This window comes from Branchiostoma belcheri, unplaced genomic scaffold (genome assembly GCF_001625305.1).
Source record: "Branchiostoma belcheri isolate BF01 breed outbred unplaced genomic scaffold, Haploidv18h27 scaffold10, whole genome shotgun sequence".
NCBI lineage: Eukaryota > Metazoa > Chordata > Leptocardii > Amphioxiformes > Branchiostomatidae > Branchiostoma > Branchiostoma belcheri.
This window is the reverse complement of record NW_017802380.1, coordinates 184,297-209,454: the sequence shown is the minus strand read 5'-3', so window position 1 is coordinate 209,454 and position 25,158 is coordinate 184,297. Positions and strand designations below refer to the sequence as shown.

Genomic DNA, 25,158 nt, shown 5'->3' with positions numbered 1-25,158 from the left:
GACTTATCCAGTCTAGTATTCTGATATTTTTCATTTTATTTTTCCTAATGGCCTGAGTTTTGGGATTCTGCCACCTCACATGGTTTCTGATGTCATACAAACACCCACAGACCGGTTACGGGTTTAGTAAATCATACACATGACCAGTCAACAACTTTTTACACTAATGACCATACCATACTGGTAAAAAGTCAGCTATAATCATAAATTATCAGACTTCAGTTTGGTTCTGTGCAGAAGAGAAGCAGATCTGGAGAAAAGAATTCAAACCAGAGTCAGCAGTCAGATTTGCCCCTATGTGGAAAAACAGTGTCATTCTCAAGGACTGTTCAGGTTTCAGGCATAGCCGAAGCTGTAAGTGCTGATAATATCAGTTCAGTTTGGTTCAGTTAATCCTCATACGACAAGATGTCACTCAGTCCTTCAGTCCAACCAAGGATGTTTCATTCCTTGTTGACTTTTACCTCCATGGTCCAACCAAGTCCAATGGTCCAACCTTGTCCTCCATTTAGACAAATACTGAGTAAAAGAGGCCATATATACTGCCAGTACTGCAGTTTACCGGTCTTGTGTGTGAGTAGCACTTTAGCTTGATAAGGTACATTTTAGTCACTCTTCAAAGTTTTAAGACACTTTTGAAATGTAGAAACAGCAGAACAAGATCAGAGTTTTACCATATACATTGTTAATCATTATCAAGAACATAAGATTCTAGTACAAAATGTAATGTTCAGGTTTGTAGCAAGTTTATCTGACTGCACGCATGGCTATAGACCCCACATAAATTACAAGCCATTGTACTTATCAGACTACCAAGGAGGTTAAAAAATCTCCTTGAGACTACAAAGTAAAGCTGTGAGGAAGGCATTTCAAGTTGCAAAATACAGCAATTTGAATAATTATTGAACAATGCTGCACTGCATTGACAGAACTGATGAAAGGCTCTGAGTCTTTTATTTTTGTGGCCTGTCACCCATTGTCATTCCTGTACCAAGCATTTGCATACTGAGCTTCACCAAGCCTGCCCGTGCAGTTGTCTTATGGACAGTCTTGGAGACAGAAGTGAAATCACCCAGCAGAAAGCAACAGTCACAGTGTGTACATGTCTGAAAATGGTAAATATGTACTGATCATTTATCCTATCAATTTGCTTCTATTTTCCAGTTTTCAAATTTACTATTGACAATAATTAACTGAAAGTTTTTATTGCTCTTGACCAAAAAGTCTATTCTTTCTTTTACAGGTTTATGGATAACTGAGACTCAGTGTCGCTGCCTCGGTGACTGAAAAGACCATGGCCATGGCTCTGTGTGAGTACTGTGCTCTGCCTGCGCTAGACGGCTGTCCCCTCAAGAGGTGCGGTCTGTGCAAAGATGTTTTCTACTGCAGCAAAAGTCACCAGGAACTGCATTGGCCGGAACATAAAGACCTATGCCGAGCTGCAAGAGCCATCCACCTGGAAATGACTGAAGAGATCATTCAGCACTTGTTTCAAGAGAGTACAACAGGTATATCTGATTCAGTATTATGCATGTATTTAGTTATAAAAAAATATTCATTTATCCCCATCCATATTCCAGATACATAAGTTTCAGAGTTCAGCTGAGTGTGAGGAAGATCATTGTTTTCATGTTTCAGGTTTCAGTAATCATCTATCCCAAGTCTTGTGTATATGCGACTGTTGGGGTACAACTGTCAGTCAATCTCACAGTGACAGCCAGTTTGCTCAAGAAATGAGAAAATTGTTAACATTATCTTTAACTTTGTAATTTTAGACTTCTTTTGTGGAAACTATTTTCTGTTAGGATGGAGCCCTGCTTGAACATCATAATTGTTTGTTTAATTTTTGAATTTTGATAGATCTCCATTATACACTGCACTATTCTTCCTGGAGTCAGAAAGTTACAAAATGATACATATCATTACATATATAGCTATTAACACATTAAATGTACGAATACTAATATCATAACACTAAGTCTTATAATACTAATACATTTATAACTATAAATCTCTGTTACTTAACCTTAGCCTTAACGCAACCAAGGAGGTTTAAAATCTGATTTTGAAAAACCTCCTTGATGCAGCAATGTAAAAGGGGAAAAATTGGCTGAGAGGTCAGAGGTCAAGGTGATCACATACATCATACAAGCCATCAATGCTGCAGGGGTCTGTTTGTGTACATCTGCGTTTTCAGCCTGTCCTTGATGTGTTTTTTAATGCTTGATGATTTGAAGTGTTGTGGAATTTTGTGCACCTGTACAAGAATGTCCCAGGTAGCTGAGGAAGTTCTACGGTAGTTCTACGATACTACTATGTTGGAACATGGAGCTAGAAAATATTACTAGTATTTACATGACATTGTATGGTAGTCAGTACAATAAAGTTGAAATTATAGATGGTAGTTTAACTGACTGAAATTAAGACTGAGCCTTGTGTGATGAACAGCGGAATGTCTTTGGCCAATGGTAGTGTTTTGTTGGTCTGTTGAGTAGTGAATCCAACTCCTTTTTAAAGATATCAAGATTAACTGCTGGTCCATTGATAATCCTACCAGTTTCACCTGCTCTACCTGTACAATTGTCTTGTTGTACATCGAAAGCTGTAGGGTTAGTTTGTGTTTAGTTTGTGTCTACTTCAAAAGACTTGGTTTTGTCAACTAGTTTGTTATTGGCTTGAACCCAGGCTTGGCTGAAGTTCATTATGGCAAGATGCAATAATACCGGCATGGGCAATGTATGCCATTTTTCCATGATATTTTGTATCTTCTGAGTCAAAGACATACAAAATCTGCCATTATAAACATGGTGGTACTAGTATTAGAAGAGTATGAGTAATTGGCCAGCTCCTATGCAAATTGTATTTCTGGAACCTAAAGGAGTCCTTGCTGGAGCTAAGGTGCAAATTATTTACCATTGTCATTCAGGGCAATTGTTATGGGAGAGATTCGTTGGTACATGTAATATGTATCATGCAAATTGTCTATCTAAAGCTCAATATTCTCTGAAGCTCAGGTCCAGAAAAATAGTATAACTAGTATTTCACTATTGATACATCATCTTTCAAAATGCACTTTCCATAAAATTCTTCAGAAACTGTTACTGTTAGTAGATGTAGCATTTGAAACCAAATTATAGAAAGTCTCCCACTTGACAAGTGAAATACCTGAGTCAGTCTTACAAAATGGGTTGGCTAGCTGTTTTACACTAAGTCTTAATAATTTTATTACAAAAAGATGCAGGCAGTCATGCTACAGAATACCACTGTTACAAAGCTTCGTTACAAAGAACCGCAGAAGATGCTGAGCATTGTTGCAGTGTGGCTAACATGATTTTTATCTCTGGTACTCGGATAACTCACTTCGAGTATAATAATTCTAAATGTTTTCTTAGAGTTAGACAAGATCCTCCTGCAAGCTTATTGGTCTACTCAGAGCCAGATTTTTCTCCCCAAAATGTTTTAGATATTTGAAATTAATAAGTAATACCCATGTATGTACTAAATATTTGTGAAAAAAATTTGGAAGTGGCTACAACAAATATTTCTGGAATACATCTCAAATACCAGCGTAAGAGTGCAATTGTATTTCTTTCAGTTTTTAAGATATTTGCTAGTATTTGCAGAATTTTCCAAATGGTTTAACTTAAAGATTAGGTTATTGTTCCAATGAAAGTAGGTGCTTAGAATCTTCTGTCTGCTTCTGCTGGACATTAGTCGAGCAGCTACTTGTAATGGAGATACTAAGTATCTTAGCTGGACCAAGCATAAAGAAGAAAGCTCCTTGGCTGGACACAGTTTTTGCCCAATGGAGATTTCATCTGCCTCAAGGTGACTCGACATTTAACATTTCGAATTAAAAAATTCAAAAATACGGAAACACAAATATTTCTAAGATTTATAAGGTACCTAAAATGTACTTTTTTAAAAATTCTGTTGACTGAGGCTTGAGATAGTCCCTGCATGCTGTCAAATCTCCGGATCCTCCCTTTTGGTCTAGTTACTAATTCATTAATTACGCATATCAAAAGTCATGGCTATTAGAGAACTACAGCCAACTCACACCAAAGCCAGTTGCAAAACATACTAGTAGCACTGAACTGGTCACAATCCAAATGAATAAGTCTCAAAGTCAGTGTGGTCCTAAACCATTGTGACAGATGAGACTTTCTACCCAATCTCCAATGACTGCTTTCAACAATTTTTTTCTAGACTCCAGTATTGCTAGACTAAATGCTAGTACCAAGGAGGTTACAGTGCCCTGCTATAACTGCATTTGTTTCGTTAGTGATACCCTGAGAAACAAATCACAGTTCTTGCACCTTGTGGCAAGTGGTCTGCTTGTTATCCAGGCATACGGCCCTCTTTGCAGGGATTTGTGATTTTCTTTCTCTCAGCCCACTGACCCATGTACAAAATACTAATTGTAAATAAAGGTAAAAATGATAGAATGCTGTTAAAAACATTCAGAAACTATTGGAAATATTGTATTCTGCAACAGGAACATTTCAATGTTTAAATAATATTATGCATTGTCAACCAAAAAAAATTTTCTGAATGTAGAAAGATATTTAGAATAATATGTAGAAAATATTTTTGTGAAATTTCTTACACAAGCTCAAAGAATTGAGGACAATAACAACCCTCTTGGTGACTTAGAAAGGACTCACTTTTTCACTGCTGGAAATATCTTTAAGTTATATGATTATAGTTATATATTAATGTACTTTTGTATTTGCAACATTTCCCAAGAAGCCTTTGCGTTGCTGAACTTATTCTTATTAACTTCCTCCCTTCCAGAGTGTGACATTGAAGACTTATCTTCAACACCCGTTGACATTGGAGAAGAGAATAAACCACCAGAGGGGACTACGTCTGACCAACTTGAAGGTAATATTACAGTTTTAGTAATACTGTACTTTGTTTCACCCCATGAATCTAACAGCCTGAAATCTATTTTAGCATATTTTATTTAATTTAGTGAACGTGTGTGGTATTTTTTTATTATTCATGCATAATTGATGCATGAAGTGGCTATTACATGTTTATGACAAGTATGGATGAATTCCGTATCAGCAAAGACAATTTAGTATAGAAAGTGCATCAAATTATCAGACATCAGTCATGGAGGTGAAAAGTTCATATAGGACTGACCAGTGTTATTTTCTCCTTGTAGATGATGCACTAGAACTAGAAGACGTGACACATCTGTTCTTTGGGGAAACAAACGAAGAACCTGAACTGGAAGACATGACACATCTGTTCTTTGGGGAAACAAACAAAGAACCTGAACTGGAAGACATGACACATCAGTTCTTTGGGGAATCAAATGAAGAACCTCAACAGGAAGGAGCAAGGCGTCGTATCTTGGGTAATGACTTTTTTATTACATTAGACCTCCATAGAACATGTTAGGCCCATTGATAATCTCCAAGCAAAGTTCAATGTTACAGAATGATGCAGCAATATTCTCTGGCGTAGGCCACACCAATCTAATTTCTTGGTTAACGGATTCGCCCGCTTCATTTTTTTCTGATTTGCAAATAAAAATAAAAATTCAGAATCAACTGAAGAATGCTCATATTTTGCCCTGAACAGTTGAAAACAGTCCTTTTCTTCCTAGTTGTTACAGTTATTCCATCTTTCAATGCAATGGTATCATTAAAAGATCAAAATTCATTGTTTAGATTTTGTACCAGCCTGGTGTGTTGACTTCATGGCTCCTATCGTTCCATTTTGGGCCATAATAGGATGCCTAGACCTATTTTTATTTTTTTTCGCCCGCCCGCCCGCTCCATTTTTTTTCTAGAAAAATTCGTTAACCAAGAAATTGAATTGGTGTGGCCTTACTGACAAATAACAAGGATAATTGCCTTACAAGTTACATAATATTATATATTTAGGCTTTATGGAATTAAATCGCATTAATTTTATTCAAGGTTTGATTTTTAGGATAATTGGGCAACATTAGTTATAGTAATAGACCTTCCAATCAAAATAATAAACAGTTTAACATTACAATATATTCATGGTAATATAAAACAGCTAAATTATGGAACTCCCTCCCAAACACATGCTTCCACTTTTGGCATAGTCACTGTACCTACCTTGAGCTCAGTACCTAAGCTTATCTACAAGTAACTATTCACTGTTAGTAATGAAAATACAGTGCATTTGAAGGAAAGGTGCTTTTATATATGAAAGAAAAATTTATTGAAAAATCCGTGCCCGGAGGCTAACTGCAAATTACAAAGCATAAAAGAACATTGAAACAGTGTATAAAATAACTAAAGTCTCCATGATAAAGGTAGCTGTCTAGAACTATAACTATGTCAAAAACTATGTCTGATGTTTGCTATCTCTTTCCTCCTACTACTATTAGGAAAGATTGCAACAGAGAGGACTTCAGCAGAATCCATCCATGCCATACTATCAGCAGACTGCTGCACAAAGAAGTGCCTGAGGCATTTCACATACGGGGAGGCTGAAGCTCGTCGTAAGGCCTTTTGGATTGACTGCTCTCAGTCAGAAGCAAGGGACTACATCCTCACAAGCTTCAGAATGGGCGACGCTGGTGCAAGCCATCCTAAATTCCACATCAGTGGAAAAGCTGTATGCCACAAGGCTTGGATAAAGCTCAATGGTATCAGTACTTCAAGGTCAGTATCATCTGAGTTAGGCTGTTTATTTGATTATATGAATGACATCTGCGCCCGCATGAATTTTTGTCCATTTAAAAAAAAAATTTGCCCATACTGCGAATTTTTGCCCAACTTTTTTTTTATTCGCAAGCTTGCATCAGTTTTGGAATTCAGACAAGATTTCTTCAGAAATATCCGTTCAACTTTACATATGAGAAGACTAGGCAATTTTCACCTCTTGTACCTGTCCTTCTAAACATCCATATTTACATAAGAATGAAGCTCATGTAGAGTACATCCACAGGGGATCTTTGAGCCAAAGGGTCAAAGAGTCTTGTAATTAGCTATTGTTTTGTAACCAAGCTGATAAAACCATGAGTCAGGCAAAAGTGCCTGAAAAATTTTTGTCTCTCTGAAACATTACATGCTACAGAACACGCCAGCATGTTTTGTTTATTATTTCATATACAATGTATTACATAGAAACAAATGTTGTTATTGATCTTGTTGGTCTTACCATGGAGTTTCTACCTCCATGGTCTTACGAAGGAGCTTCTATCAACACAACATTTTGAAACTTGCCTACTATGCATGCCAGCTAATGATGTTTATAATTTTTGAAGCATATCAAATCAGCTACATGATGTTTGCCAATTTGTTGCTAAAAATACAGGTACTACAGCTACCTTCAGCAGTACAAGTGTGGCCAAATCCAAAACACAGAACACGGCCGTCAAGGCAACGACTACCCCACAGAGAGAAGCCTTTGTGCACAAGTGTGGCTGGAAGGGTTGGCAGCAAAGGACGGAGATAAGATGCCGAATTCTGAACAGATTCTCCTCCCCGCATCCTGGACGATGAATGATGTCTATCTCTTCTATCAAGAGGAGAACAAGGATGACCCAGTCAAACCACTGAAAAGAACACAGTTCTTCAAAGTGTGGCGAACACAGTGCAAACACATAAGAATTCCGAAGGTAAGTGTCACACTAATGTATCTCCATTGTACAAGAGGGCTTTATTGACAAATGAATCATGTCTAATGTTCATCTGACAGATAGGATCTCTGAGTTGATCTGAGTTTAGAGTTTGTTTTGCAAACATTTTAGGCTAACAGTAAAGCACATTGATACAGCCCAAAGTTTGTTAGCATGAGATGTTTCTGGAAGGATGAGCAATTAACAAATGTCCATAGGCCACAATTCTCCATTGAAGTTTTACTAGTATATTTTGCAAATACATGCCAATAAAACGAAGGGAACCATGAGTTTTACCTGTGCACGTGAAAAACCAACTGACCACAACAATGTATGACAGTGAACTGGAATGAACAATATCATGCACTATAATACTAAAAAAAATGCAATTCTAACAGTAACTCTGTTAATCCATACTAACTATACTATATTTAAATTCTATCTACTAAACTTAAAGTTACTCAAGGGTATGTTTTTCTGAGGAGAGTATTGCATTAGATTCATTCTATGATCATTCTGGAGTTGTGTCAGTTATTTACAACATGGTGTCATTTTTGTAATGATTTCGGATATGAATTTTCCTAGGTACCCTGTTATCTGAGTAGGGCATGAAAGGAGGATATTGATTAAGAAGATTTTGGTTTTGAATGGGAATGGGGCAATGGAAAGCATCAAGAACTTTTGTCTGTTTTCTAGATGTTCAGGTGATGAAATTTCATGCATTGCGTATTTCTTATAAATGTGTATTGCCCCTCATAGTTCAGCAGATTCGCAAAATGCACGATGTGTGACAACATCAAGAAAGCTCTGCTCGAGGCCAGAAATAAGAAAGACAGAGAAGATGTCCGCAATGCAAGGTCTCACCACATTCTTCTCCAAAAGTGAGTTGCTGGTAGTTTTTAATCATTTATTTGTCTCATGTTAATGTTCATTTTAATAAGATGTTCAAAATACATGTAAGAATAATCCTATTATTGAGTGTATTCAGATTAAGAGTTTTTTTTCCGCAGGTCAATATGAATGAAAGAAAAATGAAAGTTTTGGGATGTTTGGGGGTGTTACTTTCTGGCAAATCTCCAGGTTGATCTTCTGTGTTCCAATTTGAAACTAAACTTTAACTATCTGCAATTCTTGAAACATAAAACACATATTATTGATCCTTGTCTTGAGCAAATTAACAATTGATAAATGCATACTTCAGTGGCATATGGAAATGTGTTCTTAATGCTGTCTTGCCATCTTTTTACTAATTCACAGGCTTCAGAGGATGAAATACTACAAACACTCACGGAAGGCTAGGAGAAACCCTGAGCAGTACATGTCAGTCATTATAGATGGCATGGACCAAGTAAGTTTGTTTTCAGACCTTTTTAACATTCAAAAGATACTTGTAATTTTTTTATTCATTATCTATAAAATAAAGGATAATTTGTACCAAACAATGAAGCCATGAAAATCAATTACAACCTAAGATGTCTAGTTGTGAGCATTTCCATCCGAGGTTCAGACATTTCATCTCCAGCTAAAATTGTTATACCATAGATGATATAAACTAATGATCAAATTTCTTGGTTGCAGGAGGCAACATTGCTGCCCCATTATGCACAGACTACAAAGGTGAGACTAAAGATTACTTCTGAATCATTATGTTTTGAATGTTTTTGTTGTTACATGTATCTGAAGTAAGCTTGACATTGCTGCTTACGTCTTGTTGTACAATTATTATAGTAGAACTGTTTTCCATTACAGGATGACCATGGCTTATGGCGACTGAAGACCCAAGTCACTGGTGCACTGTCACATGGAGAAAGGAAGTGTTATGCAAGGGTCGATCATATGCAGTATCCCCATGATACGAACCTTACCCTAAACTTCCTAACAGACATTCTCGTCCAGGCTGCAGAGGTAACTATACATTTCATGTTTCAGCCAGATTTAGAATTAAGTGATAATAAATTATGTATATGGTGTAGCACTGACAGATTTCCATTCATTATCTGTATCCGTATAACCACCCCAATGCCAACACACCACAGCTGCTGATTGTTATCAAATGCATGTTACAATTTCATTTTTCATTTGAACTCATAAGGTCACTAATAGTATCATTTAATATACAATGTATATAATAATACATTTAACATCATGTCTTTTCCAGGAAAAGGAAGGGCATCTACCTCCCGTGCTTTATATCCAGATGGATAATAAAGCTGGTGAGTGCAAAAACCGGTGGATACTTGCCTACTGCTGTGCACTGGTGCACCTCGACATCGTGAAGAAGGTATGTTTGTTGTACCTCACTTTTCTCACTGACCTTAGGTCACAATTACCTTGATCACAGTTGCATGTCTCCACAGCAATGTAAATATGACACTATGTGCTATAGGTCAATAGATTTGAAAGTTTATACTAGCTGTAGGTGTTTCTTTCTAAGGGGACCATTATGATGGTTCATAAATCTTAGAACTTGACACTTTACAATTGTTCTTAAAAATGCAGAAAAAATATGTGTTTTGGAAGTAATAGATTTTAAGATGTTCCATGTGAAGATGCCTGATCTCCCAGTACACTGAGAAAGTATTCTGATGAGAACCTAAGACTGATAACTGAAATTCACAATCTGTTCACAACATCAATTACATTTGTACATCACAGTACATGTATCTACTTTAACAGTTAACAGATTCTCCTCCCCTGATTATAACTGTTACAGTACTGTTGTATAAAATGTCACATGCCTCACTCTTTCAGGTAAAAGTGTCATACCTCATGGTTGGTCATACCCACGAGGATATTGACCAACTATTCAGTAAGGTAAGAGGAAACATGATGTTACTTGTTCATGATATTACTTTTTTTAGTAATTGTGTGCATGATTCTTGTCAGGACTCTAGCCAGCACCCCATTTTCTGATAATTGCAGAAACTTTGTGACAATTTGTGACAGAAATTTTTTTAAACCAATCCATCAACCTTGATTGACAAAATTGACAAAATGTTGGATAGAAGTAAAGAAACATTGATAATGTCGATCAACAACAGCCCGCTGATTTGCCTCTAGAAATCTGGGAGATTGAGTTTTGAAGGCTTGCAAATCCAGAATTTTCTCTCCAGAGCATTCTCGCTCCTGGGCGGATGGAAAAAGATTTTGAGCTGGCTAGAGCCCTGGTCATTGTTCTGTTGCTGCTATAGTAATGCAGGTAACCTTACACCCCTGTTCTTTTATTTCCCTCGTCACCTTCGGATAGCATAATTAGTCTTTAGAAACTTTGAACAAAACAGGTTACTGAGTGTTTTCTATAAACACAAGGAGGTATTCACATTTGATAGGCAATGTATCCATAGCATCACATAAGGTCCTTGTCTCATATTATATCCAGTTGGTTGTGGTGTCTGTGGCACATCACAAACTTTAAGCAAGACGTATAGAAGCCAACTTTTGGTTTGGCAGGCCAATCTCTTACTATGGCTCAGGGTAAATCACATGAAACCATTTATAAGGAAAATATATAGTATTACCAAAATCCTGCTACATGTATGTAACAGTTACTGTAAACCCGGTATATACGTTACTGAGTGATTTCTATAAACAAAATGAGGTTTAAACCTCATTTAGCAACTCCAGTGCAAAGAGTTGTGTAATGCTCTATGAAATTTCTATTCAAGTTTCTTTCTGTAATTATTCTGTTTCAGCACCTTTCTTATGCGGGGTCAAACCTGGTCAGCTATTGTTCTAAGACATGCAAATGACCACTTTTTTCATCTGATCTTGGCAGCTTGTAATAGCTGAAGAGCCAAAAAAAATATCCAATAAGAAAACCTTACAATATTGTAATCAAACAAAATCATTATAAAAAAATTGTTTGAAGTGTTTAGTGTGAAACATCTCAGACTGCATGTTGTTCCTAATATAGTTCTTTGGCAGAATCTGCTGAGTGAAGCCATGTTCGTATAATGTCCTTCTTTTCTCTAAATTAGCCTTAATTACATATCAGTGCATCCATTGTGAAGGCTCGTTATCCCCTACACACAAATGACTCATAGATCATGGCTTCTTTAAAGGTGGGTGACAAAAGGGAGGGGAGGTGATTATCCCATTTTCCAAGCAACAAGTTAGTCTCTAGTCAGATCAATGTAGTACACATGTAAGAGCATACAACTGGGGAAAGGGGAAGCAAAAGCTATCATCATGCTTACTGGCTGGACTCTGGAATTAGATTGCAGGAAATTATACACAAAAAAATCTGATCATTGATCAGTTGATAAAAAATTATATCGATGTTACTTTCAATTTTAATGAACAGGATTCTCTTGAATGTGTCCGAGAAAGTACTGGCATTGGTGTGGTGAAACAGTTGTAACTACTAGCAGTATTAGTCATTCCTGCAGGAATTTAGGTTTTACGCAGAAATTCCTGCAGGGAAAATTCCTCCTGCAGAAATTCATGCAGCTGCAGGAAGAAAATTCTTTAAATGAATTCATGAATTCATTATCATCATCCATAACTGTACATCATACTAGTCTTGTCAATTACATGTTATTACTTTTCATTTAAATGAATGCTTTGATATTGAAAATAGTACTTAGTACATTGTATACTTGTCAAAATGGAAAAAAAGTGGAATTCCAAACTTATAAGTTAACATCTTTGTCTTTATTTTTCTTACTGTAACAATCTCTTTTTTTTCAGATACAATCGCTGCTGAGGAGGAAGTCTGCAACCACAATGGATGCACTGCTACAAGTGATAGAGGAGAGTTACACTCCCAAGCCCAAAGCGACAACAATACATGCCAACAGCATGTTTGACATCAAAGACTGGCTGGACCAAGAGATGTCTGACATGGACCACCACAACCTCCCCCATGCTTTCAAAGTGCAGAAAGAGAATGGGGAGGTCTGTATGTACTACAAAATGTGGTCGTCAGACAAATCTTGGTCCCTGCCAACACCAAAGCCAGGAGTGAGTCATCAGGTACTTGTAAAATCATTTACTTGATATCTAAAAAACATTTTGATTATGCTATAATTATAAACTTGCATTTCATGCATTCTATCATTTACAGGAACATTTTTCAACATTAAGTACATTTAAATCACAAGCACTCCACATAATAATCTGCTTAGTTCACTACATGACAATATTGTGCTTAACATCTAAAGTGATTAGAACTGATGATTTTTCAGGCACCCTTAAACCACGTGCCAATTGGCCAGCCAAAACTGCAGAAGCCAAATCCATATGTCCACCAAAGGAAGCTGTCTGCTACAGTAAAAAAGCTGTCAGATGTCAGCAAGTTGTCCGCGGAAGAAACAGCTTGGTGGGCAAGCTTCATCGCCGACATCTCAAAGCCAAGGGCCCCAGAAGAGAGAGGAGACTGGGGACTTCTCCAGCTGGGAAGACACTCTAATGCAACACATGGAGATGAAGACGACATGGAGCTGCTACCACTACAGTTCACCATCAATCAGATGATGGAAAAGCATTACCAGCAACCAGAGGTAATACTCTTGGTTCTTATCAATCACTGTGGTATTAGATGTTGAAGTACAGTGGAAGTGCTGAAGCAAAACCAAAAGAAAAACAAAACAAACAAGAAGCCATAGGTGACAATCCTCCGTGAAGTTTTATATATTTCAACAAAATCCAAAGCGTCAACGCCAGACCTACTATGCAGACATTATAATTAGGCAACGGTTAATACAATGAGGGCGCGTCACAAGCATAAAACATACAAAGAGCTAAATCCATTACTGCTCCCAGGGCGTGTAAAGATACTGTGCTTCAAGTTCGAAGTTCATTTTAATTACACACACACAATCATTGCATTCACATAAAGATCGGACTACATGGTCGTGTCTAGTAACAAAGACAGCCCCACCTGTTAGGGAAGCGAGTGTGGGAGCCCCGGCATACAAGTAGAATGGTACCCAGGCTACGTCTTACCGTGCCTGTACCTAATTAAGCGCGCCTGTAACAGGCCAAATTCCAGCAGCAGTTGCGGTAAGCACCGCGAGTGTTACTACCGCCGGCCAGATAACCAGGATATCTGCTTATAGTACCTCTGCTACCAGACAACTGCCTAAACCTACGGCCTATTCCACAGGATTGTAATAGTAGGGATGTTTCTAAAATATGCATTTACTCCAATATCAAAACAGCTACGGTAAAAGTAAAAAGACGTGCATCATCCCGGACATAATGCAACACCACATGCGAAATTACACAGAAATGCGACGTACGGAAGAATGCGTTTTGGCTGCGAACATCTTCCAAAAAACTTGGCATCTCTTAACCATGGGCAAAAACATCTGGAACCACTTATAAAAACCACCCCGTATCTGCATGAACTTTTACCCCACCCACTGCTATTCCAAACAACGCGTTTTTCTGGACCATTCCAATTCGCCTCGTAATTGTAGGGGTGCGTCTGCGATTGACCGCGAAAGCAGCAACGGCAAAAATACACATTCGTGCATCAACACGGGCATGCCCGCAGACGGCGTATAAAATTGCGTGCCGATTACACAAAGAGAACCCAGTGTTTTGACTGCGAACATGAAAAATCAGCCGATTACAACACTCCGTCCGGAGGTCCTGACCTCCTTCACGGAGTAATAACATGCACAGTATGGCAGAGTAGCTTGAAGTTCGTGTCGTGCACTTTCCATTCACCAAGTTAAACATAAAGTTTATAAAGACAATTAACAGTGCTTTACTTATTTACAAATCACAGTAAAAGTAACCACCTCTTCAATCTGTGCACCTGGCCATGACCGCTTTTTCTTAGACCCCCCCCCATTTGACCAATATATGACCAGTAGAAACCTTGACTTGGAAGCCATTTTTATGTCTCAGCCATGTTGTGAGGTGACCCTCTTCAAGAAGACCACCTGTCCAAGGTGACCGCTTTTCTTTAGTCCCCTGTGTGGCTGCTTTGGGCAGGTTTGGCTGTAAATTATATTAATCAAATTTCAATGAAATCTGTGTACTGATCATTTATGGTTTGCGGTGTTAATGTTTGCACAGGTCTTCATTGGCTCCAAAGCATCCTACTTAAAGAGGAAGATGGCACTGGAGAGAAGTGCTGCCAAGAAGAAACAGAAAGACGGCACCCAGTCTGAAGCCCCAGGAACCACAGCTGCTGCTGGGAAGGGACGAGGGACAGCTGCTGCTGGGAAGGGACGAGGGACAGCTGCTGCTGGGAAGGGACGAGGGACAGCTGCTGCTGGGAAGGGACGAGGGACAGCTGCTGCTGGGAAGGGACGTGGCAGAACGACACCTGCTCCTGGGAAAGGCCGTGGGAGAGGGAGAACCACTGGCAAAAATTAAGCATTAACGGGGGATGCCCTTACATCAAATGCTTTTTTACGCATTTGAACTCCATGGCACTCCATCCCTAGTTGTAAGAGAGTGGTCAGATTTTGATATATGGATTTTGGAAACATTCATGTAAGATGTTCAAGAGACAATGTGAGATGTTTTCATGAATGTACCTTCATGAATATGGTATGCTAGACAATGTGTCCTAACTTTGCATGCTTTTGTAGTTTTGCTGTCTTCAGAACTCGGTGATGAATTCAATTAAATGGAAATGATAACTTAATTTTGTGATATTTCAGCTTTTGTTTGATGGTAAAATTGTGATTCTGTATACTTCTCGTCTCAAGAGAGGAGCGTAGTATCAAACACAATCAGTTCAAGACTTGTTTAAAGTTACCTTAAAGTAGTACTCGAGTGTGAGTTTTTGATTTCATATTATATAGTTGTGACGTGAGTAGACGCATTCAAATCTACCACTCTAAAGCAGGCAAATGATGCAGTGACACAAGTTTTCAGAGTAAAATACTCTGTGATATCAACCTCCTTGATCTAGACCAATAGACTAAGTGCAAAAAATTTGGTGTTTTGTAGAAATATTGGAAAAGCAGTTGCAGACAACGACTTAGAATATCTATTGAAATGGCTGCTGGACTGGATACCACTGCAAATAAAAATGTTTTTATTCAACTACCTGACTTATTCTCCTTGCCAAGACTGATAGACAATTTAGCCAGACCATGGGCTGCTCTAGTTAAATTGACGCAAAAATACAATATTTTCTTATCATATTTAGCAAATTGATGATTTTCAATAAATGAACGCATTTGTACCAAATGTACACTCTTTTCCTTTTATTACACACCGTGCACCATAAAAATCTCCTGGCACCAGTTCACCAATGCAACCACAAATACAAAGAATCACTAATGGTAATAAATGTAACATGAAAATGTGCCAACTGGCACATACCCTATCACCACTTCTCACTTTGTCTCAACAGTGATACACCCCTACTTAAGCATAGCATAAAAAAAGCATGATACACACAACAGTCAATCAAACAAAGTTCATGTTAAATTCACCAGTAGTTTACCTTGAACTCATCGAACAGCATGTTTAGTCGCTGGGAAGTGGCAATTGACATACGCCAATACTGTCTGGTTCCAGTTCCAGATGGAGTCATCTCCACATCCTTATCTATGATGCATTTGATATTTACTACGAGTTTATCCGTTAGTGATGGCCATTTATACACCCGAGGTATTCCTGTCTGCAGGAAGCTAACACAGGCCTTATTGCCCTCAGTACTCTCTAGCTTGGCAATATGCCACCCCTCTGGCACTTCTAGTGCAACGGCCACCCATCTATCCTTGTCCAAATTCAGGTTGTCTGTGTCCTGATCCATTTCCAGCATCAGGTTGTCCGTAGCTGTGCCCTGATCGTCTGCGGTGGCCTTTTCCGAGTTCAGGTTGTCCGTAGCTGTGCCCTGATCGTCTGCGGCGGCCTTTTCCGAGTTCAGGTTGTCCGTAGCTGTGCCCTGATCGTCTGCGGCGGCCTTTTCCAGCATCAGGTTGTCCGTAGCTGTGCCCTGATCGTCTGCGGCGGCCATTTCCAGCATCAGGTTGTCCGTAGCTGTGCCCTGATCGTCTGCGGCGGCCTTTTCCAGCATCAGGTTGTTAGTAGCTGTGCCCTGATCGTCTGCGGCGGCCATTTCCAGCATCAGGTTGTCCGTAGCTGTGCCCTGATCATCTGCGGCGGCCTTTTCCGAGTTCAGGTTGTCTGTGTCTTCAAATGCCTCATAGGCATCAAAGTCACCTGTGAAAAATGATTCGAAAAAAGGTCTCACGTTCAGCTTTACTTCATGTACTGAGTGGTTGACTCTTGTTAAATTTTAGAAACCAGTTCAACAATCCTATTACAATGTAATTTACATCCCTCATACATGTAAAACCAAAAAAATAAAGATACACACAGCTTTTATAAAAAGTGTTTCCACATTGAGTCATCTTAATCTGACATAAGGAAAGGGTCTGTTGGCTTTGCTCATGAGCCTGTCAATAGTTACTGTAGTCGATAACTTGACAAATGGCAAAATAACACCAACCATTGAGCATTGTGCTGGAAAATCCGGGACTGAACTCATCTGTCATATGTAGACTCGGGTGACCTACATTAGAAAGTGGTTAGAATACTTTGAAATGATTGTACATAATGGATCTTGTGAGAGATTAAGCAAACATTTTACAATAAGGCCATGTTGATTTGATTACAAAGGTGAATCGTACAAACTTTCGTAAATTTTTGTAAACTAACTTTTTGTAAAAGAAAAAACGTACAAAGCAGCTGCAAAATGAGCAAAAATATGCACCAGCACTGTACTACTGGAGGTGAATTACTAGTTTCTGAAGATTGATTAATGTCACATTGGAAATTGTTTCACTTACAATATGGCATTTCGTATTTTTTCTCTTCTGTCTATCTTCAAAGTAGCCCTCTCGCTTACATCCTACACACATCCTACAGCTTACAACCTACACACTTCTAACATTGGAGATACATTTTACATATAATAATATGAACATAAACTTTAACTTAAAGCCAGTTTTTGTATTCTCTTCTTATGATCACCATTCTAAGAACAGTGCAGAACTGAGTGAAGAAAGATTATCTTTTCAGATACAAAATGCATGGCAGTCATTTACCTTCAACTTTTGACAGCGAGAGCTCCATGGCGAATCCTCCAGTTGTGGGATCCAGAAATGAATCAATCTCTAGCATCCCCTGAAAAGATTTACATAATTTATGACTGGTTCACAGGATAGCATGGCAAGTAGAACATTCTTTTTTTTACAACAAATGGCTGCCCAGTTTATGCTTTATGACTTATGTCGTCCAGTGGGCAGTTTGTGGAAGAGATTTCACTGATAATACACAGCAATGGGATGTATCTTAAAGATTGCCATGTCCTATAGTACCACAAAAGAGTCCATTCACACTGTGCAAAGAATGATGAAAGACACATACCTTGATGTGATCAATCTTCACCTCAGGCTTGTCACTGGAATTTACAGTTTGTGCAACATCAACAGCAAACATCCGGAGCTGAGTTAATTCTGCCTCCAGTTCCCTTATTTTCTCTCTCTGCTGTGCTGCTTCCTGTGGAAAACATCATTTATGACCAAGGTTAGGGGGATGTTACAACTGTACATTAGTATGACAAGGAACAAAAACATACTGATTGCTTACATGATATTATTGAAAAGATGAATTAATGGTCTCATGGCACATACCTCCAGACTGATCCCTTGCTCCTTTAGGGCCTGTAGCTGGCTCTTCATCTTCCGGTAGTCAGCCACCATTTCCCTTGATGTTGGGAGTTTATCCATTTCCTGTCAAGCAATTTGAATGAATTTGGACTTAAGTGGGAACAGGGAAAAGTACATTGACGATGCAGTCCCTAAACTGATACTTCTACATTGTGTGTATTTAGAAATGCACCAAATATCACGGTGACCAATCACAGTCATTTCATTCACTCAGAATCTGTAACTCATGCCTGCTGTAACTCAAGAAATGTAATTGCTTTATCATCATAACACTGAACAGGGTTGGACAAGTTTTCAAAAATACACTTGCCCCATCGGGCAAGCACATGGTCATTTCTACTTGCCCGAACAAATTTTTCACTTGCCCAATGAAAAATATAAATGACATATTTCATACATTTTCACCGCAAGAAATTTTTTTCAGTAAAAAAAGCACTTTATATTGTTCTATACTTGACCAATGGTTTCCAAAGTAAGGAGTTTTGAGACTTGCAAATGGTTCCTTGACAAAAAAGTCATATTATGGGAATACATGATGGGAAAAAGATGAGAGCTTTTGCTCCAAACACTGCCACATCCCAAAAATTTACAGTACTTTTACTTGCCCTGGGCAAGTGGGCAATGGGACTTGTCCAACTCTGCTGAATACTAGTATTTTGTTGATTGAAATTCCTGAGAGACAAGTTAAGAGAGTACACATTTTTGTAGGTATGGAAATTTCAACTGAGTATGTAAGATTTCAGATGCCTATACATTCAACATATAGTACTATTAGTTGGACATCAGGAAAGCTCACCATGTCATTTGTTACTGTGTTGATGAGTGTTTTGACATCCATCTTTGCTCCATATGCTGTCTCTACATATGTTGACAGTATCTTGTACATCTCAGACTCTGTCCGTCCCCTCAATGGTCTGAACATAAGGAACGATGCCCTTCTCTCTTTCGTCACAATGTCGTTTCTGTGACACAGTTGGAAGATATGAAGGACTTTCGTCCAGCACCTCTTACTCAACTGTGCCACGACCCTGTATTCTTTGGCATTGTTTGAGATCTCACGGTACTGAAAAGGGAAATACATAAACTGGAATTAGAACTTAGTCAATATAATTCACAATCATATACAACCTAATTTGATGATGACAGCTACATGGTATACAATCATTATATCATAGATGGTCACCTCTTTGTATTGTAGAATGTCGGTCCATTGTGCCTTCACTGTGGACGATGGTGCTGGAAGGCTCTGGTTGTCATCAAGCTCCTCATATGTATCCATGTCAGCTATGAGGGCTTCGCGCATGGCGATGACACCATCTTGAAAATCCCGCTTCTTCGTACTTTTTGATGTGGATAGCCGCTGTCGCTTTGCAGGATTCACGTGCACCGCTTCTTCCTCCTCCATCTCTTTGGCAGACTTCCCTATAATAGACAGATATAGTTACAAATTAGTTTTCAGTGTTTGGTTCCAATAATTTCAAACAAGGGATAGCACAAGTGCAACACTGTACAGCCTGATACATCTTGAGAGACTAGGCACAGGAGGAACTACGTTGCTTTCAAATTCTTGGTAAAACAATGTTGTACAAAGATTTCTCTTTGCTCAGTGAGAATATATAATCATGCAGCTCTAGATTACATTTTTAACAAATGAAGACTTTTATTAAATATACACATGGCGTGTATACTAATTAAAAGTAGTTCATTGGTTAAAAGTAGTTCATTGTTAAAAGTAGTTCATTGGTTAAAACTAAAAGTCTCAGTAATCAGTACCTGGGCTTTTCTGAATAGACATCTGTCTCTTTGCTGGGATGTTTACTAGTGTATCTTCCTCCTCTTCTTCCATTTCAGTGGGAGACTCTTCTTCCATCTCAGTGGGAGACTTGGAAGTGCCTGAAAAATTGATTTTAAAAAAACGTATTAAGTTTTATGGTCGTTTGCAGCATGTAACATGTTTGCAACATCTCAACAAGTCTTTCTGTTGGTAACCAGTATGTGTTGTCTCACCAGTTGACAATGTACTTTTAATCAATAAGCTGCACTGATACAAGGGTTTTAAAGTACATGTAGTTGCGATTGGTTTATTTCTCTTTAAAAAAAATTACAGCCTCACATGCAGTGTGCGCTATGACCAGTGCGCACTGAATTGCACTGGCAAACAAACCATCTAATACACAGCTAATTACAGATATCTAAGAGAATTATAGGGATAACATTTTGTTTGACACATTGATAGGTAAAACTTTTTGAAATTCAAGTGGTACAGTACCTGGGGTGCCACCAATAGCAGCGATGTTACTTCTCATTTGCATTTCACGTTTCTGTCTTGTGTGCCTGATGATCTTCTTAGGAGATTTTACTGAAACAGAAACAACATTGCTGTCAATATCACTGTATTGGGTGTCACTGGTTCAGTAGGGGGTTTTCATCGGCCACATGATGGGAGAATGGCAGGCCATGTGAAAAATCAAAAGGCTGGGTGTATGTGCAGGAATTCAATTAAACTGTAACAAAAAGTCAGGTCAGGAGATAGCACTGGGTTACCTTCAAGAAATGTACAATCATATGGCATATTCTTACAGATGTGCATGACAATCTTGTTATAAGAGAATATATATTATTACCTGGACTCCTCGAAGCTCTGCTGGTGCTTGACACAGACTGGAACACTCGTTTTACTGGGGACTTCCGAGAAACCGTAGATGTATTCCCTAAAAGAAAAAAAAGAGAAAAACAATAATATTAAAGAGCAAGTTAGTGCATGATTGTGTGTATAATATTCTATAACCAAGGTTATCAGTCTCTTCCAAATAGATCTCAATTATTTCTGATTGTCCAAAACACAAGTGGCATTGTAGGGCTTTTGAAACTTTTTCCAGGTATATCCAAAGCATTGACAAAGATTTAGCTCTAAAGTTTAGACAAAGGTCTTATAAAAACAACAAAATTTTAACCTAACCACTTTCCTTGCTATGCAGGGCATAAAGTGGTTAACAAAAATGACTTCCTACAAATTTAGTCCTTTCATTAATACAAACTTTTACCTGGCTGTGGAGATGTCTTGCGTTTTTGGTTGCTGCTTACTTCTTCAAGTGGCTTTCTTGTGACACCCAACTGTTTAGGCTTCTGTGGAATGTAATCATCATTAAATGTAAATCATCATAAACCAGTCTCTAAGATTTTGTAGTAATTATACATCATTAGAGCTCCAACATAATTCAAAGAGACTTGCAGTAGAATCCCCAACAGCTTCAGATACCGGGGTATGTAAAATGAAAATCATAGATACCTAACATTTCTGATATAGATAATGATTAGTGTTAATGTCATGTCATACTGTTTTGCCTTGACCCCTTCAGGTTTCACAAAATTTTGCACACAACAACAAAATCTTTTACAAACACCCCAGGATCTCATTCATGAGTCTCAGTGTTACCACCCAAACAGTATTTCTGTACAAAATGTAGGGAATATTAACAAATACTACATGCTCAATAACTGTTACAACAGAATAATCTATATATAATATAGAGTAATATTTAAAAAATCTATAGCCACATTGCACAAGTATAACTACTAGGATTCTGGGTCTGAATCAACTCAAAAATGCTCCTTACAGTTGAGGAAATTCCTTGTCTTCCTTGTTATTACAGTTTTTCCATCTATCAATTCAATGCAGTAACTGGATTGATTAAAAGTTAGAAATCCATTGTTTGAATATTAACCCAGCTTTTTGTGTTGACTCCCTGCCTTCACCTGTTTTTATTTTTATTTTTTTATCGTCATATTTTTTCAAATATCATGATGAAGCTTAAACTATGTAATGTGTGGGTGTACATAACTTACCCAGTCTGCGAAGACTGCATCTTTGATGACTGTGAACATTTTTATGAAGTCGACTTGAGACATGTTGCTGTTGAGCTCAGAAAAGCAGTTTTCTTCCTCACCACAGTCTTCTGCACCACGGAACATTGCTAAAGGCATCTTGAGTGCCTTTTGTTTTCCATATGACACCTAAAAGACAGAACACAAAGCAACCTTTGATTTTAGTTTTTTGCTTGGATACAGTGAAAGCAGAATGTACAAGTTAAGGTCACAACATATGAGCTCGGTTAGTATCTTTAAACAGTCACAGTGCCCATTGGCAATTGTATGTCTTTCTAAGTCAGCAAAAAAACATGCATGGAGGTACCTGCTCTCTATAAAATTACTAAGTGACACATGTCATGTATGTTTTGAAAATATGAGTACTTTGTACATACATAACTTACCCAGTCTGTGAAGACTGACCATGTTTGGCTTATATGTACAACGTAGATGCATTACACGGTATCATACATTGTGCATTATATGATATAATTGTCATTGGATATCCACACAATTTAAGTTAACATTCTCTCACCATGACAGAGGTTGAGTCCCCATCCTTCGGCACATGAAGATCAGAAATGGGTCCCGCCATCTGATCACTTAACCATTTGATAGACCCAGTGCTGGATATCCACTTCAGGTCGATCCCATCTGGTCCATGGTCTAGCAGGCACCACTTGCCAGATTCAGACCGGTGTGTCATTTTAGTTCTGAAACATAATTGTCATTTGTCATTTTTGTTCTTAAAATATCAATTAGAATCAAAAAGAGCATATATTATCAAACAATCATACAAATACTGGTATGTAATATGTAGCTAAAGTAAAGCTACACCAATATTAATTAATAATTTGGTTTGGATTTGTCAGCTTTACTTTTCAGCTACAGAATTTTAATACTTTGGCTATATCAGTTAATGGGAGTCCTTGTCTTCAATTTACAGTTTTTCCTATCTATCAATGCAGTGATTTGATGAAGAAGAACCAGGCTATGTCTACCTTTTTAAATGTGGAGTTTGTTTGAACTACAGTAGTCCAGAGTTTTGTAATGGCTATTTTGTGTGACTGTCTATGTTCATAATTTGTTGTTTTGCCGCATATCTTTAAAAATTTTGGCACACCCCAGTATATTTGGCTTTTCTATTGAAGGCTGCACACCCTAAATCTAGCGACCGTCTCTTCCGTGGAATGATTTGGAAGGAGAATAACTGTATATGGGACGAAAGGATGTCTCTTCAGCTACAAGACCAGCTGAGTTGCATTTCTTCAACCTCTTTAATTTTGGTAAAATCTATGGAAAAAACATAGTTTTCATGTATATAGTTGCCCCTCCCCGGGGTGAGTGCCGGCAGAGGTTGGGTTTGGTGGGAAAAAAAATTCAGTGCAAAAGAGAAACCCCCCAAAAAAAGCCTAAAAACACCATAAAAATACCCCCAAAACCCAAACCTCTGCTTGGAGAGTAGGTTTGCATACTTTGCAAACATCATAAGATTAGAAGTCAAATTAGTGAATTTGATGGGTGTTTTTCATAAGTCAGATAGCCAAGTTTGTTCATTTCACGCTACTGGGTAGGTTCCATTCATAACATTCAACTGGTTCACATCTTTGATGCAGAATTTGCATAACTGTAAGTTTACTTTAGCATAACAGCACACAGGAATGTAATGATTTATTATTCGTCATTCACTAGTCATCCAAACCAAGGACATTATACACTGTGTATAACCAAACAGTATTAAGAAATTGGCTTTTTTAATAACTTCAAAAGTTACAAACTTATTTTTACCTTATGTTTGAGTGTTTTATATTGTTCTTTGATCACTCTATGAAGAGATGTTTTCTAAAAAGTGAGCTATAAATATAGTATAATAGGGCTGGATGCTATAGTAAACTTTAAAGCACTGTGAATAATTTACTCATATCAGCAAATTTGTTTAACCAAGGACGTTACATATATTAGGACTTGCACTACCTGCTCCACTCTGACTATAAGTAGCTTTGCCAAGGAGGTTGTATATCCTCCCAATGGTTATGTGTTTTTGTTAGAAGCATCTTGAGCCTACTCTACTCGACTCTGGACATAATTTGTCATTAATTTCTAACAAAACAGAATTTTATACAACTTACCAGCAGTTGGTCAACACACTTCACCCACACTGATGTCGGTGGTAGCAAGGACCCTCTCGCTTGTCTTGAAGAAAATTGTCAACTTGAGGAAAGTATCCAGCAGCACGTGTTTTACACTAAAAAAAGTATGGCTCCTTTCACTGCTCTCCGGAAAACACTGAGTGATGGCCTCTCGAATATTCCAGCATAGAAGAAAGAAAATGACTGAACAGGTGTGAATTGCCTTAAACAATATGGTATATCCCATTTTTTCTGGTTCAGCTACATTTTAAATTCACATTCCACAACTAAGTAAAGTGACATTGTGATGATTCTATGTAATTTCTAATTATCTGGTGGTGATGTAGGAACCTACATGTATAGAACACTTGGAGAATGGAAAAAATTAATTACATGATTGTATTTTCCAAATGTCACCCCCCCACCTTATAATGGACCAACCGTGTTAAACTCCACCCACCCAAGGGTGCCTCTCCCCAAGGACCAGGCCATTACCTTGCTCTGCCTTTTATAGCAGAGATTATCATGTGTGACATTTGATATGTAAACTAAAAACATATCAAGTATTTCTCCTTGCATGGAAATACAAGTGTAGGATGTACTCACAAAGTCTATTTTGTAGGGCATCAACAACAAGGTTTGCCATATGAACAATGCAGCCAATTTGAACAATTGGACAAAATACACACATCAAATTATTGTTAGACCATTCATGAAATCCCTTCAAAAATATTTTTCACCTGGTGAAGTCATAAATTATGTTGAACTTCCAGCTTCCTAGTTTCACCACATATTTCTTACTATGATGATGTCTTTAAATAGTAATAACTGAGAAGAACAGTGAGTCCTAATTTGTGCTTGTGGTGTGTATTTTTCATGACAGACAATGAGACATAAA

The 25,158-nt window shown here is 38.0% G+C and overlaps 2 protein-coding genes across 2 annotated transcripts; one reads left to right on the top strand and one right to left on the bottom strand.

The window, feature by feature from the left end:
- The first annotated feature begins 942 nt into the window (after positions 1–942).
- On the top strand, positions 943–15,659 carry LOC109472715. Its single transcript, XM_019772571.1, has 15 exons — positions 943–1,115; positions 1,244–1,508; positions 4,798–4,887; positions 5,174–5,368; positions 6,380–6,656; positions 7,312–7,615; positions 8,375–8,496; positions 8,873–8,963; positions 9,194–9,232; positions 9,365–9,520; positions 9,774–9,896; positions 10,367–10,429; positions 12,305–12,589; positions 12,802–13,116; positions 14,645–15,659. Exons 2-15 carry the CDS (start codon positions 1,295–1,297, stop codon positions 14,945–14,947), a joined length of 2,577 nt encoding a protein of 858 aa, XP_019628130.1. The 5' UTR covers positions 943–1,115; positions 1,244–1,294; the 3' UTR covers positions 14,948–15,659.
- A 136-nt stretch (positions 15,660–15,795) lies between these two features.
- LOC109472727 lies at positions 15,796–24,937 on the bottom strand. Its single transcript, XM_019772582.1, has 14 exons — positions 24,261–24,937; positions 22,667–22,844; positions 22,111–22,278; positions 21,309–21,390; positions 20,889–20,975; positions 20,534–20,623; positions 20,038–20,157; positions 19,448–19,686; positions 19,061–19,327; positions 18,229–18,327; positions 17,963–18,094; positions 17,641–17,719; positions 17,043–17,105; positions 15,796–16,753 (listed from the first exon to the last, which is right to left on the bottom strand). The coding sequence occupies exons 2-14, from the start codon at positions 22,835–22,837 to the stop codon at positions 16,017–16,019; spliced, it is 2,334 nt and encodes a 777-aa protein (XP_019628141.1). The 5' UTR covers positions 22,838–22,844; positions 24,261–24,937; the 3' UTR covers positions 15,796–16,016.
- Positions 24,938–25,158: the final 221 nt, after the last annotated feature.